The 18,900-nt window shown below is 40.0% G+C and overlaps 1 protein-coding gene and 1 long non-coding RNA gene across 2 annotated transcripts; one reads left to right on the forward strand and one right to left on the reverse strand.

Annotated features, from left to right (window-relative positions):
* LOC123963754 (olfactory receptor 1-like) lies at positions 1–1,011 on the reverse strand. Its single transcript, XM_046040796.1, has one exon. The coding sequence runs from the start codon at positions 1,009–1,011 to the stop codon at positions 1–3; it is 1,011 nt and encodes a 336-aa protein (XP_045896752.1).
* A 16,348-nt stretch (positions 1,012–17,359) lies between these two features.
* LOC123962768 lies at positions 17,360–18,900 on the forward strand. Its single transcript, XR_006823061.1, has 2 exons — positions 17,360–17,630; positions 18,573–18,900. It is a non-coding gene; the product is annotated as an uncharacterized LOC123962768 (long non-coding RNA).

Consider the following 18,900-nt stretch of genomic DNA (forward strand, 5'->3'; position numbering starts at 1 on the left):
TTAATGTCTCATTTTAGCAGTGATAAAGAGTTCACCTTTTGTGGGTGTGTTGCTAATCCTATTTCTTTTGCAAAGCTTCCTGATAGAGTTCAGCACTTGTTCTGTCTGTAAAGAGTATATAATGGGATTGAGCAAAGCTGGTAAGGTGTGTGTCAAAGTGGAGTTTATGATCCTGGCATTAGGATGGATGTAGGAGGTCAATGCAGCTATGTTGGTGCTCACAATTGGTAGGAAGAAAATAGCCACAAGAATCAAATGAGAAGTACAAGTTTTCAATGCTTTGACTCGTTTTGTTCCTGATGCAATCCTGCTCAATGCTATGGAAATGCAAACATATGTCAATGCTATTAATAATAGAGGAACACAGATGATTATAATCACACCAACAATTATCATCATGTAATTTAAAGATGTGTCATTACACGCCAGACGATATACTGGTCCATGATCACAATAAAAGCTCTCTACCACCAAAGATCTGCAGAAGGAGAGACGATCAATCAGCCCAACCATGAATGCTATTACACTCAGTACAAAAAGCCACGCAAACAGCAGCATTGCAGCAATAGCTGGTTTTGTCACAATGCTATGGTACCTTAAAGGGAAGCAAATTGCTATAAATCTGTCATATGACATTGTGACAAGTGTCCATGACTGCACACTTCCAAAGAACAAAACAAAGAACATATAACTTAAGCATGCCTCATAGACAATGTATCTCCTGTCAAACAAAAATGTGTCTAAGAGTTTTGGGATGAGAGCAGTGCTCCCACATAAATCTGCCAAAGCCAGGTTAAACACAATCATGTATTTAGGAGTATGAAGAGTCTTGACCAGGTAAATAACTGAGAGAAGGAGCCCATTCCCAATAACTGTCATGATATAGACAAAACACAGGAACACATAGAAATACTTTGCATGAGGGATGTTGGAAAACCCACTGAGATAGAATTGTTTAGGGCGAATAAATGTGTCATTGAATATGGTAGCGGTTTCCTCTTCTGAAACCATTATGAATATCTGTGTCCCTAAATGTAAAAAGACAAAATAACAGATTAAATAATAAAGGATGACATGTTGCAGAATTGTTGTAACCAAACTCACCTCCGACAACTTCAAGTGTGCAGTGCACTAAAATAGGTTGTACTGTGAGAGACTTGTCATTTATAGGTTACCCCTTTCATTGTGGGCCAGTAGAAATGCAGGTGGCTGAATCACATGGTCATGAATTAAATATTGTTATACCTCAATGTGTGATTGTCTCATGGTTCATGTCAATAAACTACTGTCAGCAGGATACTGTACTATCCGTTTATGGCACAATCTATGACTTAAATGTAGAAACATCAAACAACAGCATAATTTGAGGTTTAATGGGAAGGGTTACATTGCAAAATGTTAAGGTTTATAGTTACATGTACAAACAAAGAGAGAACAAACAAAGGGGGAATTTCATATTTAAAAAAACTGTAACTTGACACTCACTTGAGGTCTTGAAGTCAAACTGTTGAAGGCTCTATTTGATTTGCTACAAAGGAGATAAGGAAAGATTATAATGACTCATTCAATGTACACATGGGCATGTGAACTTCTCCTTCAACAGAAAAGTGCAATTGCAAAGCACTCGATGGTGCAAGACTCACAGAATTAAAGACCATTATATAGACCATTTATAGACCAGTCGACTCAACTCGGTTTTTCTCACCTTTAAAATTTACAAAGATGGACGGAATAGCATCTGCTTTCAGCCTAGTCTTGCCCTTTTTGGTCCTGACAAGCTGGTCTGCTTCAAAATGTGCCTGCAGAGTGACTTGATCTTATTTTTCAACAATTCAGGTTTATCTAACCACATTAATACATTATAGTGGCTGAATGCACCATATTAGTGAACACTCAATACTTACTGGATATGTTTACACTAATTACATAATTAGGGCCTTCTAAATACAAATTCATATGACATCATCATCAAAGTTCCTGTGTGTCAGAACCGTTTGAAAAAATAAAAACATTCACTAACAAACTAACTGATGCCAACATCAGCAGCAAAAGCTTTTAATTAAGTTCCAAAACTTAACAATCCATAACTTTCTCATTCAAACCTTTGTAGCTGTTTACAAAAAAGGGTTGGGGAGTAACGGATTACATGTAACAGCGTTACGTAATCAGGATACAAAAATAAAGTAACTGTATTCCGATATAATACAGAAAAAAATAGAAGTAATCAGATTACTGGTACATTTTATAAAAACAGGGATTACACATAGGGATTATTTTGACCACCTGAAACCAAATGTTTTTCAACCATTAAAGAAATCTGTAACCAGGCTGTAAGTCGGGACAGACTGTGCCTCTTTTGGACTGCATTTAGTTTGAAACGCCGATTCACAGATATTTCCTTGGCTGACTGGTGACTGTGGGTGTGACGCAGGCGCCAATCACCTGCCAATGTGTCTTTCTGCATTGTTCCTGTCCGTCAAAGCTGGCCCAAAGATGGCCCGACAATTTCACCCACCACCAAGGTTATTATAGTTTTAGATTTTTCATTAGTTTTTATTGTTATTTCGTTTTGACTTTTTGTTTTCAATTTAATTTTAGTTTTAATTAGTTTTTAACGTGGGTTTGCTAATTTAGTTTAGTTTTTATTAGTTTTAGTGTTTAGTGTGTCTTTGTCGCTGCACGATGCCAAGCTCTGTCCAGTTTAGTTTTTCCACAAAACATCAAAATACAAGTACAATCAGAAATATTTGTGAAAAGGGACACCCTTTTTTAAGCTATATGCAGCTTGTACATAAGGGCCCGTACACTAAGCAAATGTATATTTATATACATACTGTACTGACACGTTGTCTGATGGCGCATGGATAAGATACTTGCCTTTGGTGTTTGAGATCTGGGTTCAATTCCCACTTTGAGACATCCACCATTGTGTCCCTGAGCAAGACACTTACAGCCCCTAGCTGACATGCAGTAAATAGAATAACCAGCAGACACGTTAACCCAGAGCAAGGGGAGCTCACAGTCAGTGGGCAAGGGGCAAGTTAATCCCACACGTAGGATGCTAAGCCAGACCAAAAGAAAACCACCAAGACAGTGACTCACTGAGTTACCTAAACACAACTCTATTGTTGAATTCATATTATTTTGTAAACATGTATGTATAAAAGATAATAGAAAACATGTTCAAATCGCACCAACTACGCAGCCGATCCCTACCTGGGTCTCCCCGATTAAGTTAGCCTCCCGCTAACGTTACATGGGGCTCTCCTCATAACAGACGTTGGCACCTGCTACGCTGTTCATTCCCTGTGTGACATTAAAGTTTCTGTAGTGTCAGCTTCTGTCAAGCTTAAGGCTGTTGTACAACAACAAGTGAAGGTACAGCTAACGTGCGAAGTTGATGCTTCGTCTCCAGACTGCTTTACTCTTGGGTGTCATGTGACCAGAATGTAATCGCAGCCTTTGCGATTAGAAAATCTCGCTTTATCACATTGCGATAATATCGCAAATCCAATTAATTGTTCAGCCCTACCATGTGTTTTAACACTTTTTTCATCTTTCAAAACAAATGTGCAGTTTCATAGCTAGTGCTAAGGGAGCTGTCACACTTAAACAGAACTATAAAATAAACCTTGAGGGTAAATGTTTTAATTTTTAAAAATTTTTGGATGGATGTTATGGTGGTTGTTGTTTTTCCCCCCTGCAAACATAAATATTAGTGAATTAGACCAATAATTCACACAATGGCCTCGAGGGGAGGCCGCTGGCAGACCTGCTGTGGGATGTGGCTGACCAGCTGGAAAACAGGAAGTTTGAACTGTTACATTCAGTGCTTCAAGTGAAAAAGTAGGTGCCTGTACTCCCCATTCACATGTTGGTGTGTGTATTGGTTGATACACACAAGGGAGAATGCTCCGTAAATGTTCTGTATTTGTATAGCGCCTTTCTAATAGTGATGGGCAAAGCGAGGCTTTGTGAAACACTGAAACGTTTGAAGCAATTGTGCCGGAATTGTGTCGAGGCTTCGAAACACTTCGACACCATCTCCACGGGGACACCTACTGGTCACTTTTGATATCGACACATCTTGGTAGGGGTTTAATTGAAATGACCGATCCGCATTTACAATTCTAAAGTCTTATCAATACATGACCAACAGGATTTCAGAGAAATCACCATACCATACAACAAATCACCATACAACAAACGCTTTCAGATTGTCAGAGACAGCAGATGGGGATTGCAAAAGTGTGTTTAAATAAAACACATCTGTGTGTTGTTTCATAAGTAATCACTCATTTAGCCGACGCTTTTCTCAAAAGCAGATGATAATTGCCATGTCAGAAGCCACACCTTGGGAGCAACTAGGGGTTACGTGTCTTGTTCAGGGACACATGTATCACAGTGGGAATCGAACACAGGTCTCTCACACCAAAGGCATATGTCTTAACCACTACCCCATAGAGATAACTTGCTCATGGTCAGAAGTCTTTGTTGCAGATACTCACAAGGCATAAAAGGAATAGAAATAATAGGTAGTTGAAGTTAGTGAGTAAAGAATATAATAAAGTATACAAATCTAAGAATATTGCCTAATAATAAATGATAATAAATGTGGATATCTACAGTATTATACAGTAGCTTATTAACAAAGGTGTAATGATAATTAGCAGGAAAGATATAGGCCCTTGTGTAATAATAATAAATAATAATGAGTGCTGGCAGTGATGAGGTGTAATGGATTAAAAAGCTATAACTGAGTAAAGTTGAAGTTGTTTCAAGAATGATAAATGAAAAGTGAAACACTGTCTCACATTTGTTATATGTCAAGAATTTTATTCAGAAATATTCAGCTGTTTTGGGGCTGAGTCAGGGTTTTTTTCATAATTGACATCCCCAGCCTTGGAAACATTTGGTCACATGGAACATTTGTTGCTGGCAAAGATAAGTATTTTTTTGCCATTATAAGCCTACCGGTGCGGAGATACTACAGCACGTCGCTCCAATAAATCAACTGATTGTGTGTCTTTGGAACAAATCTGTCAAATGAGTCAGAGGCTGATGAACACTGTGAATCAAGTGTAGCAGCGGCAGGTGTGTCACAGGGGTGAAACCCACCGAAGCTTCGCTTCACTATGGTCACGTGACATTGACGTTTTGAACCATGCTTTGGAGCAGTGTTTCAAAATGTCTGTGCTTCGGGATCACGACACAACGTCGACACACCAGTTTCTGCTTCTGGGCAGAACAGCTTTGGCCTGGAAGGGCACATGTGCTAGAGCCCAGTAGTCAGGGCCTAATATATATATTTTTTGTGTTTAATATCAGTTTGTAATGATCATTTGAATAGTTTATACTTAGTTTCCTTGTTGTTTGTCAATGTCTCCTTCCACCATGGGGCTAAACATTACAGTTAGTATAATGCTATACCCCATTAAATAAAAAAGTATAGTGATAATATATTTTAGGTTACATTTATTTGGATAGTTTGGCTGCAGAAAGTTATAGAATATTTGTAACATTTCAACACCTTATTAGTTGAGATTAAATAGTTCAACTGTCATACATACACTGTAATACATATATATATATATATACATATATATGAAAAACTAACCAATTGTTTTTGCATTTCACAGAGCAAATTGATAGATCTATCATAAAATAAGTATTGTTCACTCTTTTTTTTTTTACTAAGAACAGCAAGACTTTTTTTCTAACGTGTATGCACCAGATGTTGCTGGCTGTACGTTAGTTCACATTACCTTGGTAATCTATTTTTGTTGATCCCATGGTGGTATGTTCTAGGGTTACTTTTTCATGGTATTCTGTTTCTCTTTCCCTGTGTCTATAATTCTTTTCTCTCAGTATCTCAAGATGTTTCTCTTTCTCTCTCTCAGTCTCTTTCTCAGATCAAGGAAGAATTCTCGAGGATCAGACTGAAGCCACTACAGTCCACATTCCCAGGGAAGTTGGACAAACACACGTAGATTGGACGACCCTTGTCATCATGAACGAGGCATGTACTTTTAATATTGTAGCTGTTTAATGTTGCAGCATTCTGATTTCTGTACTGTAAGATAATCCCGTATTCCATATATTTGTATGACAGCAGCACTAAGTCCTGAAGAGAAGCTGTGATCAGAGGCCTCATTCTCCACCTTGATGAAAAGACAGAGGAGTTAATCAAGGACTACCAGGTAAAGAAAAGTTTTTTTTCTGACCTCTCACCTTTTATTAATGCACAATGCAGGAATTACAAATTTATTTCATGATTTATATATATGACTCTCTCCACATAAATATTTTTCAATTCACAGAAGATAGTTATTGTTTATAAATGTAGGCAAATCCATGTGAGAAAAACATTTGGGTTCACAGGTTAAGTATTTCTGATGCACACACTCATTTCTTCACTTCTGCCAACAACACTACAAAACTACCACAGCAACTACATAATCCCACCCAGATTTCTGTTTAGAGGGAGAGCAAAGAGCTATATGTGTTCTTAACATCTAGCAGAAAAATTAGGTTTAATTCTCTCTGGTATATTTCACAGGTTTGTGATGACAACAATGCTTCAGCCATCCAAGAGACCTTCAGAGAATCAGGGAGGGAGGTCTTTAAAAGCAAGCTGGAATAGCCATCGCAGGAGCAATGGTCCTTTTTGGTATTCCCATTGTAGCACAGGCTTTCATCTACCTAATGGGCCTTTTGAGGTTTTTCAGAAGATCTTGGTGGAGCTGCAGGATGGGAACCAAGTCCACAATCTCAAGGTCACGGGGCTTAAAGTTCTCTGGCGCGAGGCGTTTTTGTATTCGACGATATACTAGTATGCCTATAAAAACAAATTTTTCTTTCTTTTTTTTAACTTGTGCGTGTTTTGTGTGTGTGTGAAGCACCAGTCTTCATCTGCACAATTGTTGTCGGTTTTATACCGAAAGAAAGGGGACTGGCACTTCCTGGGCTGTGAACAGGGCATGGAAGTTTCTATTGGGTCAATTAAGGTGTCACTCAAAAAGACGCGTTTTCTGTTGTAGTTAGGCTAATATAAAGCAACGCAATAGCAGTCCGTGTGTATTTATTGAAATAATAATGCGTTTTGGACTAAATATTTTACTGGATTGGATCGTCTGGACCTTTGCCAACGTAACAAGGCCATTTTTGTGGAATGTAATTCATCAAAGTGGTGTAAATTTTTATAATAGGCAGTGCTTGAAGTGAGCCAAAATTTCTTGCTTTAAGCCCTGAGGTCATCTTACTGGCCTAAAAGCCATACAGACATTGTTGAAGGTGGAGGACTGAAAAACACTCTTGTATTGAAAAAATTCTGTACGTCATTTTTTTTTATTGAAAAAAATCTTTTGTCATACATAATGTTGTTTAGCGTTAATGTTCACGAAAATGTATTAGTAATTGCACTTTTTTTTCGTGTGTTTGAGTGGAAGTTTGATATACTCTTCTTTTGGTTGCTGCGTTTAGTTGAAAGTTATGAAATTTCATTTTCAACAAAAAATGAGTATGATTTTGTGCTTCACAACTATGACACTAACTTTTTAAATATTTTTCCACATCCTTCTTGTATTAGTTCTTTTTATAAACATTTACTCATCTTAATAAGACACTGTTCCCACTTTAGTTTAGGAAGCTGCAAATGTGCATTCCTAATGGTTAACAAGTGCATAATAAAGGATTTATTAATTTAAATAAGGCACTGTTCCCGCTTTAGTTTAGGTAGTTGCAAAGGAGCATTGTTAATGGTTAATAAGTGCATAATAAAGGATTCATTCATTTAAATAAGACACATAAAGCATCTTATTAAGGTTCATGAGGTTTACATAACTTGTTAACACGTTTCTTACAAGTGTCTTATTAACTGTTAATTACTGCCTATTACAAGCACCTTAAAATAAAGTGTTACCATAAATACTGTCAATAATCATAACCATTCAACATTTCTATGCTTGCTGTAGAGTGTGAAACTTTTTCTTACTCTCCTGGCCCAAACACACTGTGATTGGTCAGTTTATGACTTTATGAAAAGAATGTGTAAATACAAAGTATCCGATCTTCTCCCTCCTCTGACTCTGCTGATAGAGATTAGCTTGAAGATGAAAACGGGAGCAGGTTAGTGTCACATAATGCCTCGTGATTAATGCAGTTTATTTAGGGCCGTATGAATCGCCCAGAGATCCTGATGAAGAGGGCAGAAAACACCTGCAGCTTGTGAGAATTGCCAGTGTGCAGGAAAAAGACCCGGTAACGTTATGCTAAAGAGTAAAATATAGAGGTGCAGCAGTGAGTAGGGGCGCACTTCAAGCACTGTCAGTAGGGAGCTAAGCTTCAGGTTCCTGAACCAGTTAAGCAGCAGTGGCGCCACCAGGGGGGACAGAAAAGTGTGATTTAATTAATATACAGACAGTCAGTAGCCTGGCTAGTTAATAATACGTTTGTCACACTGCTACACAGTTTAGTGGATTGCACTGTGTGTAAGAGCTATACTAGTCTGCAGATAGCAACAGGTTAGCACCATCTCTAACAGCAAGCTAACGTAAAACGGACACTGTCCCACTGACAGTGCCGTGCCTTACCTGATAAGCACCTTTGGCTTCGAGGGAGACCATCCTGTGACTGTTTTCATCTTCATCTTCATCTTTCTGAGAGGATTGCAAAACATGAGAACAGCGGGAGTCACTTGGACGATGCTGTGAAACTGGGCTTAACGTTACTTTAACATCGCTGCCCATCAGGCACTCCAATGAACAGCACAACAAATAAGTGGAGGAAAACAGCTATAAGCTCAGTGACAGTTGGATTGTAACGTTCATTAAACTCCGTGGAAAATGTTAAACAGCACTGCAGGGCCGCAACGAATCGGCAGACTGAAAAACTTAAGAGTCACCTAGAAGTTTGCCCAGAGGAAAAACCACTGTGCCACCTTTCTCCTCAATTGAATCCTCGGCCGTGGTGAGTGAAAGCATCTTACCATCCTGACTCTGTGCTGCTGCTCCGTGCATGGGCAAAATTGTTGTGCTGGATTGATTGATACTTGGCTATGGATTGCGGTTGTTGTCATGATGTTGTTGTCATATAGCCACTTTCATGCTGCTTTATTATCCATGGAAGGTACAGAGCCGGGAAGGGGATATATATTGGCAGACATTCTTTTCGTTTTGATTGCAGGATCTCTGTGGAAAGAGGCTATAGAAGGGGTCTGGATCTCTAAAACCTTCTCTGTGCGCGTTGTTGTTGACTTAAGTGTTGAGCTCACTGCTGTTTGCTTATGGCCCTGTAGGCTCACTTGTTCCAAGCTTGTTTGTGTCAGCTTAAATATTGTATTCTTAATTTAGGTTTGTGACAGTAGTACTGCGTAAATGAACTCCTTTCTCTCTTTTGTAGTTTTACTGGCATCTTTGTTTTGAAACCATTTTCATTAAATAGTTGGTAATAATGGTTAATAAATAATTACATAACTCTGTACAGACATATATTGTATTTTTCAATTAAATTAGTATATAGTCTAATATGAATGAAAAATATTTATGCTCCATGATGTCTGTAATCTTGAGTAGGCTTGTTCCCAGTAAAGTTTTTGTTCTGTGCAGTCAGTGCACTCCTACAAAAGCTGTTGTTTTTTTAAGGAAAAGGTCAACTAGTGTATTTGAAGAACAATTGCCTAACAAATACAGATACATAACATGTTAAAACAGGATTTTTATGGAACTCAAAATGTTAACTGAACTGGTTTTAGTCTATGAACATTAGACAATGTTAGACAAAGTTTTCAACTAGTCTATATACTGCATAATGGAATTCCTGAAATTCAGTTATGGCTTTTGGTTTTAGTGTGCCACCCCAGGTTTTTCAGTGGCCCCTTCTGGCCACCCCTAGAAAACTTTTCTGGGGGCGCCACTCAGCAGCAGGGGTTTTAGCCAAGTCAGTGGTCTAGTGAGTAGTACTAGCAGTACCAGAGGCTGCAGTTTCACGACTGCAATCCCAGGACCGGAACTGCAGTTGTAGAACCCTTGTTTACTTTGATGCTGCCAGCTAGCTGGCACATTGGCCTCACGGCTGACATGCTAGCAGACAGGGTTAACCTCCTTCATGTTTCTGTGCATTATCACCACCACTCCACTAGATGGCACTGTCGCAAAAGAACTACGGTCCTAGAACTGCAGTCCCTGGATTGCGGGGGCCTGAAACTGCAGCCTCCGGTACTGCAGCTAGATAATATTGGGTCTGGTCGCTGTCACACAGACCACTCGTCGCTGCCACTAGGGGCACTAAAGATAGTGGTCGGGACCACAGGGACAGTTAACGTAAATTACAGATGCACCTAGCTAAGCAAGCTAGCTATCTCCACACATGGCCGTTGCCACACATGCCATGGCTCCACCGTCTAGTCCATATGTGGTCATGTCCACTGCCGCTGGTAGAAAAAAACCAACGTGGCGGCGGCTTATCGGTCAGACACGAGGCTTCAAAACGGCAGTCCACAAACCAACGGGTGACGTCATGACAACTACGTCCACTTCTTATATACAGTCTTTGGTCTGAGGGGAGGCCTGCAGTCTCAGACTTTGAAAACCCCTGACCTAAACTACAACGTCTTACCCATCTGAAAGATCACAGTGTGTCCTATAATAATAATACTACATAAAAATGCAGTTTCACTATTCGGGGGGTCCGGAAACCAGTCAGGTTGATCAGGTTGTTGTCCCTTCTTCTTCAATGGCTGTGCGAAGTTGCAGTCAGGTCGAGACCCTGATGAGGACGACGAGCATGCAGATGAGCTTCCCTGAGACGGTTCCTGACAGTTTGTGCAGAAATTCTTTGGTTATGCAAACCGATTGTTGCAGCAGTTGTCCGGGTGGCTGGTCTCAGACGATCTTGGAGGGGACTATGATCCCATACAAGTGCTGAGTAACTGTATTGAGCAGGTCAACGATTGGATGTGCCAGAATTTTCTTCAATTAAACAAAGATAAAACTGAAGTTATTGTTTTTGGAGCCAAGTCAGTGCTCGACTTCAATCTGTAATGTTAAGAACCACAAATCAAGCCAAATCTTGGTTTAGTCATGTACTCATACCTGAATTTGAGGAGCCACATTAAGACAATTACAAAGTCAGCCTACTATCACCTGAAGAATATATCAAGGATAAAAGGACTAATGTCTGAGCAAGACCTGGAAAAACTTATCCATGCATTTATCTTCAGTCGACTCGACTACTGTAACAGTGTCCTTACAGGGCTCCCTAAGAAATCCATCAGACAGCTTCAGCTGATTCACAACGCTGCTGCTCGAGTCCTCACTAAGACCAAAAAGGTGGATCACATCACTCCAGTTCTGAGGTCTTTACATTGGCTTCCTGTCTGTCAAAGAATTGATTTCAAAATCCTGCTGTTATAAAGCACTAAATGGTTTAGGGCCAAAATACATTTCTGATCTCCTTCGTTATGAACCATCCAGACGTCTCAGGTCATCTGGGGCAGGTCTGCTTTCTGTCCCCAGAATCAAAACTAAACAAGGAGAAGCAGCGTTCAGTTATTATGCTCCGTATATCTGGAACAAACTCCCAGATAACTGCAGGTCTGCTGAAACTGTCAGTTCTTTTAAATTAAGACTGAAGACTTTTCTTTTTACCATTGCTTTTCATTAAATATTTAAGATTTTTCTTTTTACCACTGCCTTTAAAGCCCCCCTCCAGCCAGTTTTAACTGCTGTTTTTGGCAAACGTTCTTTCTCAAACAGAGAATGGGGGTGTGGTTAATAGTCGGATGTAATACATTACCATGACAACCAAAAACTGACCGGCTGGAGTATTCACTAACGATATGCTGTGTTAATATCACTACACTGTAAAGTTTAGTACACTTTACTGTCTGGCAGGAGTAGCTATTACTTACCAATGATAGAAACTAATGTGCGAGTATCAGCTGTTCAGTCAATCATACAGTCGATGGTCCTGTTACACACTGCACACGATAACTCCCATTACGTTTTATGGTGCGCTTGCTCCGCCGATGCATTAGTAAAACGGCCATCAGTAAAATGCATGTTGCGGACTGTGTATAAGACGGTGGCAGGTGAAAGTGCAGCCTGTCATCTGTCCTCCAACACCGCACGCACAGATGCCATAATGAACATACCTACTGTAAGTTCTAAGTAAATGACATGATAAATTGGTTAGCTAGCTCACAACGATGTTTATCGGTTTGATGCTCTGACTTAATGAGGCATGATGGCGTGAAAGTTTTTTAACGAGGCATGACAGTGCGCCTACGCAAGCTTGGAGAATGACGTATGACTTATGGAATTACTATAGTCATACGTTACCATCCCGTTTTAACAACTAAGCAACTTTTGCAACTTTGAGCACAAAATTAAGCTATTTGTCAAAAAATATTTGGCAAACTATGTGGGTAATCAACACTGTAAGGAATACACTGGAGGGGGGCTTTAACTAGTAGATTGATAACTTACACTGCACTGTAACTTTTACGGTCTTGTTTTCCTTTTCTTTGTTTTTAGCTTTTTACCATTGGTTTTAATTAAATATTTACACGGTGAGAAATGAGTAGGTAATTGAGTGAAAAGATAATGAGAGTGAGATTGAACAGAGTGAAGGAAGTGCTCTTAAATCTCGCGCCCGAGTGATTTGCAGGAACCTCTGTCCACCTGTAAGCGCGCAAGTGGGTCCAGAGTATAACTGGATCAAAGTGGCCTGTGGACAGACATGTCCTGGTCTCTCTGTGGTGTTCGAGGGTTTTTGGAGTTTCAGTGGACCCAAAGATTGCTATGGACCCGAGTACAGACTAGCTAGAGGGAGTAGATTAAGTGTACTTCTCTGTTTATTCTCTTTTCAAAATAATTATGATTTATATTAAATTTTTTGCTCAACCCCTCAGCCTGTTTTTATTTTCCATTTAACTCTTTTAACCCTGATTGTACACTGCACTGTAACTTTTATTATATTTTAATGTGTATTTTTTTCAATTTCCCTATGTTGCTTTTAAACTTTTTTATATTTCCCTGTTGCTTTTATGTTTTATGTAAAGCACTTTGAATTACCTTGTTGTTGAAATGTGTATACAAATAAACTTGTGTTGCCTTGGAGGTGAAGATGCAGGACTCCTGGGCTGGTGTGGTTACGCGTGGTGAGCGGATGTGAGGCCAGTTAGTGTACTGTATGTGTTTTAATCTACTGGTCTGGATTAAAACAATTATACTTTAAAATAAAGTGTTGTGACTCCAAAAAGTGGAGAAACAGCCAAGCCAGACTTAAGAACAACTAAAACTAATATTTTATATAACCAGTGCTGGGCAAGCTACTTGGAAAATGTAGTGAGCTAAGCTACTAGCTACTCTACATTACAGTTTTTTTCAGTCGCTAACAAGCGTTTGTCCAATCAGTTGTCACATTTTCAAAACTCTAAACACAGTTAGCACAGCATCGGTCTTTTGTGGCCATACCATTCACACATTTCATGTCGTTTTCACACAATACGCAGTCAGTGAACACATTTCCACAATGCTTAAATTTTCTTAACAGACAAGCTATACCTCCCAACAAAATTATGGATTATTTTTGTAGTATTTACGAATGTTAACACACACCATCTCACAATAGCAAAAACAATATTCCAAACCTTAGATACAGTATAAAAACCTCTGTTTCTGCAATGATATCAGTTCGAAAACAATATATCTTGGCTGATAATAAACATTCAAATAATTGACACACAGCTGATTTATGTTGGGTAAATTGGGCCAACCACAGCTGATTCCAGTCTGGCTTAGTGGCAGGGTTTTTTTCTTCTATTACATTGACACATACTGTATATAAAAGGAGGACTTTGAGGAGTGATGTGTTTGGAAACAGAAACAGAAAAAGACAAACACTGTAATGTCTGGACGAGGAAGAGTAAGAGCAAGGGGCCCAGGGAGAAGAGCAGGCCCAGTGAGAGATGCAGGAGCAGGGAGAGGAGCAGGACCAGGGAGAGGAGCAGGAGCAGTGAGAGGAGCAGGACCAGGGAGAGGAGCAGGAGCAGTGAGAGGAGCAGGACCAGGGAGAGGAGCAGGCCCAAGGAGAGGGCAAGGTAGATGTGTAAGAATGCGTGGTGGTGGCATTCCAAGGGCTCCAAGAACAGTAGTCAGTGATGAAATTCGTGCCACTATCATTGACCATGTAATCAACCACGGTCTTTCACTAAGAGAGGCTGGTGAAAGAGTGCAGCCCAATTTGAGGCGGTCAACGGTTGCTTCCATTATACGCATCTTTCAACAAACCAACAGGTAAGTATTGCATTTTACATGGATTGTTTCTATTCTCACTTGACATGTCAATAAGGTCATACAGTAATGCATATGTTTAATTTTTTTGTCCCTCTAAAGAATGCAACATCTTCCACCCTCTGGGGGAAGAGGAAAGCTCCTCAATAATGATCAAGAGCTTGCCATTGTAGAAATAGTTGTTGCAAACAATGCAATAAAACTGCGTGAAATTCAGACTAGAATTGTGGAGGACCATGAGATGTTTGATAACATCGATAGCATCAGCCTCACATTACGCGGACATTGTCCAAACACAGAGTGCGGATGAAGCAGCTCTACACTGTTCCCTTTGAGAGGAACAGTGAGAGTCAAGGAGCTACGACGACAATATGTCCAGGTATAGTGTATATTCAATTCAATGTCCAGTTCTATAAGCTTTGCACTTTGCAAGTAGGTAACCTACACAGTAATAGGTTACAGTACAGTATGGATTACAGTAATGACATGATTTACATAAACTTTGTTTCAGAAAGTTTTGGTTGAACATGGTTTGAAGTTCACCCAAGACTGGTAAGTCTCTTCCTTCCACCCTATTCACCTTTCCTCAACCCCATAGAGGAGTTCTTTTCAGCATGGAGGTGGTAGGTTTATGACCATCAGCCACATGACCAGAAGTCCCTCCTTGAAGCCATGGATGCTGGCTGCAGGGACATCACAGTTCAGGATTGTCAAGGGTGGATCCGACATACCAAGCGGTTTTATCACAGGTGCATCGCCTTGGATAATATCAGATGTGATGTTGACGAAAACATATGGCCTAACCCTGAAGATCGCAGAGATTAGATACAGCAATGTTGTGCTTTTTTTTTTTTTAGTTTCCCCAATTTTTATCTGGACTTTTTGCTGTTGTTTTTTTGTTCAGAATGGTCTTGTGTGTTTCACGGATATTTTGTTCACTGTAAGAAATACTGTAAAACTTTTTCTGTTCTATCATACCGTGTTTCTACTGTACCTCCTGTAGTAAACAGTAAAGGAGAAAAAAAAAACGGATTTGCTTTTTACTGGAATGCTTTTGAATGTGAACATTACTGTGGACATACAGTTACCAACCAAGAAATTTTGTGTAAAAACGGTGGATTGCATGTTTTGCATGCAAATACCTGTAAAACTGAAACATAAAAGTCTATGTAGTTTTTGTAATGTCAACAATAGCCAGTATTTTGAAACCTGGTGTACTTTGATTGACTGCATGTACTTTGTGAGGTGAAAACAAGTGTCATTCTTTGACAGAATAATTTCATTTTGAGTCAGATTTCCAGTGTTTTGGTAAAGATAGTGTGTGCAAAGAAAAATGTGTTATATTTTGAAATGAAGAGTTATTATTTTTAACAAAATGTGTTTTTAAGAAGAAAATTATCCATTTGGCCAATTGTGTTTTGTAGGTGTGAGTCTGTGTTAAGAGTTTAGAAAAAGTATCTGAAGTATGGGTAAGCGCTTGTTAGCGACTGAAAACTGTAAATGAAGCTTCACTACACAGAAGCTACCCCCCAGTGAACTGTAGCAAGCTAAGCTACAGCAACGTGGCAAAAGTAGCTTAGTTACATCTGAGCTACTTTTAATTTTTTAACATTTTATAGTTAGGTTCTCTCTCTCTCTCTCTATAGAGATATATATATATATATATATATATATACACACACACACACACACACAGCATAGGCTTTGTTTATAGTTTATATTGAACCAACTTCATTCCACATAGCAATAGAAGAAAGACTAAAAACCTGCTCCAAACAATGTGTGAGTGCGAGAGAGCTAAATCAGACACACAGATACTCTTCTACTTAGTGCGACATCATTGCAGCTAATGTATTTCATAATGCAACAAAAGGAGAACCATTGTTGTTTGTATAAAGTAACTTAATATCACATTATTACAGTTTTTCTCAATTGTTTACACATAAATTCTGGTACTTGAGACACAATGACCACAACATGTAACTCATTCACCAACCCCCTGAACCAATTCTGCTAAACTACAAGCACAATTCCTGCTTTACACTCAAATTGCAGTTCTAAAACACACTTTTTTCAAAACACTACACACAATTCTCTGCTTTTGGCACAAGTTTCATGCAGAAAATATCTTGTTTTCACAAGGAACACACTGCCATTCAAATATGCACACTGACTCATCACAAGGGCAAACACCCGTCACACAGTTTTCCAATTAGCAATCAGAGCTTTAGCATAAAAGGGCAACAGGTGAGCTCTTCAATAGAGCAATGAATGCCAACATTGGAAACAGAGGCAGAGCCGGACGAGGACGAGGATCGTAATCTCTGATGAGATCCGAGCCACTTTGGTTGCTCATGTGGTCAACCATGGTCTAACAATGAGGGAGGCTGGGCAAAGAGTACAGCCAAATCTGAGCAGGTACACTGTAGCATCCATCATCCGGGCTTTCCGAAATGAGAATAGGTAAGAAATCTAGCAAATTGCAGTACTGCATATCAATACAGTACTCAATGAGTACAGTAGTACAGTATTGCCTGTGGACTGTTCTGTAGGACTGTAAAAATACTGTAAAGTATGTTTCAAGTATTTAGGAAATGTATACCTACTTTGTATTTACAGTATCTTACTATTTGTTTGGCAGAGCTGAAAGATTACCAACAAGGTGGTCGGGAACGTCTTCAGTCTCCTGAACAGGAAACTGAAATCACAAACATGGTCCTAGAAAACAACGCCATAACATTACAGCAAATACAAAGAAAAATAATAGAAAACAATGACATATTTCAAAATATTGATAGGGTAAGCTTATCAACACTGGACCGTGTCTTGCACAGAAATCATCTCAGGATGAAGCAGGTCTATAGGGTGCCATTTGAATGCAATTCAGAAAGGGTCAAAGAATTGCGATATAACTATGTGCAAGTGAGTCCCACAATTGATGCATACACTCAACACTGTATACAGTAAATTATACATATTTCAATATTGTAATCATAATGATTGTGCTTCACAATAGTGACCACTCCATGTCTATTTCTGATATTGTCATGTGTGTTTCAGAGAGTCCTTGAGCTAGAGGTGGCTGCAGTGGAGCACCAGTTCATCTTCATTGATGAGGTTGGGTTCAACCTCACAAAAAGACGAAAGAGGGGAAGGAATGTCATCGGCCAGCGTGCCATTGTTGAAGTCCCTGGCCAGCGCAGAGGGAACCTCATAATGTGTGCAGCGATTACCCACCACGGCGTCATCATCACCATGCTACCCTTGGCCCCTACAACACCGCCCATCTGATCATTCCTGGACACCCTAGACAACACTCTCATTCCACCAGATCAGGTAGATGGCCCAGAGCAGCTCGGGTACGTTGTCATTTGGGACAACGTAAGTTTCCACAGGGCTGTTCTGGTTCGTAACTGGTTCACTGCCCACCCACGCTTTTTAGTTGTTTATCTCCCGCCATATTCTCCATTCCTCAATCCTATTGTGACTTTGTGCTCTGGCAACATGGGCAATCATGGAAACAGGTTTCTGCCACTACATATCAAAGTTTCCTCCTCACTAGAGGAAGAGGAGTCCAGCCTGAGCCTTCTCACAAGAGGTGTTACAATAACTATCAACATAGAAAACTCAGTCGCGTGTCTTTATTCCCCTGCAACAAAGTCGCAGACATCAGCCCAAGGATTGGTACGTGATGTCACAGGAAGCACTTCTGCCGGCTGCACATACAGGTCCGTGTGTGGCGGTGGCGTTACTTACTGATCCTTCAGAAATGCTTGGGAAAATGTAGCGTGTGTGTGTGGAAGCTACCACGCTACTCAGTCAATAAAAGAGCTTCGTTACTGAAAAGCTATTTGATTCAGAAAATAGCGACGCTACCACCAAGCTACTGAGAAATGTAGTTAAACTAGTAACAGCGCTACTTGTAGTGACGCTACTGCCCAACACTGCATATAACCATTCACAGGATAACACTGTAGCCCAAAGGTTATTATGTTTAATAAAAAAAAATGCTCGTCTGATAGTACAACTGTTGTTGTTATAGAATCGTATTCATCTTATACAAAAATCTTCAGCCAAAACAAAATAGCCTACATTAAACGACAGAATAATAGAACATGGCACAACTAGATACACATGGGGTGTCTTGCTTGATCGTCGTTGCTCCATACCCGGTGCCACCTCTGTGTTCAGGCTCTCATGTTTCTTGTGTTCTCACATTTTCCCTGTGCTTAGTCTCCGTTATTTCTAACCCTGTCTCTCCGTCTGTTTCCCTCCCAGGTTCACTCACCCTCGTCCTCCGTTCAGTCGGCTGGGCTCGTCCTCCGGACCTCTCCTCTTCGGGCTTCCCACACGGCGTCCTCCCAGTTCTCCCTTGCATCCTCCCTTCCTCGGCCCCAGTGTTCCCCGGCTCCCTGGTTCCGGTCCCGTCAGTTTCCCTGTGCCAGTGTTTCCCCGGCATCCTCCTCTCCCTCCACTCCAGTCCCTCAACCCCCTTTTTCCCTAAATAAACCTGCGTTTGGGTCCTCTCTGTCCCCACACCACCCTCGTAACAGGGGGATTACGTAACAAGCAACAAAGGCATTAAAGAAAAATAGTTAAGTCTTTA

Source organism: Micropterus dolomieu, linkage group LG23 (assembly GCF_021292245.1).
Source record: "Micropterus dolomieu isolate WLL.071019.BEF.003 ecotype Adirondacks linkage group LG23, ASM2129224v1, whole genome shotgun sequence".
In the NCBI taxonomy this organism is placed as follows: Eukaryota; Metazoa; Chordata; class Actinopteri; order Centrarchiformes; family Centrarchidae; genus Micropterus; species Micropterus dolomieu.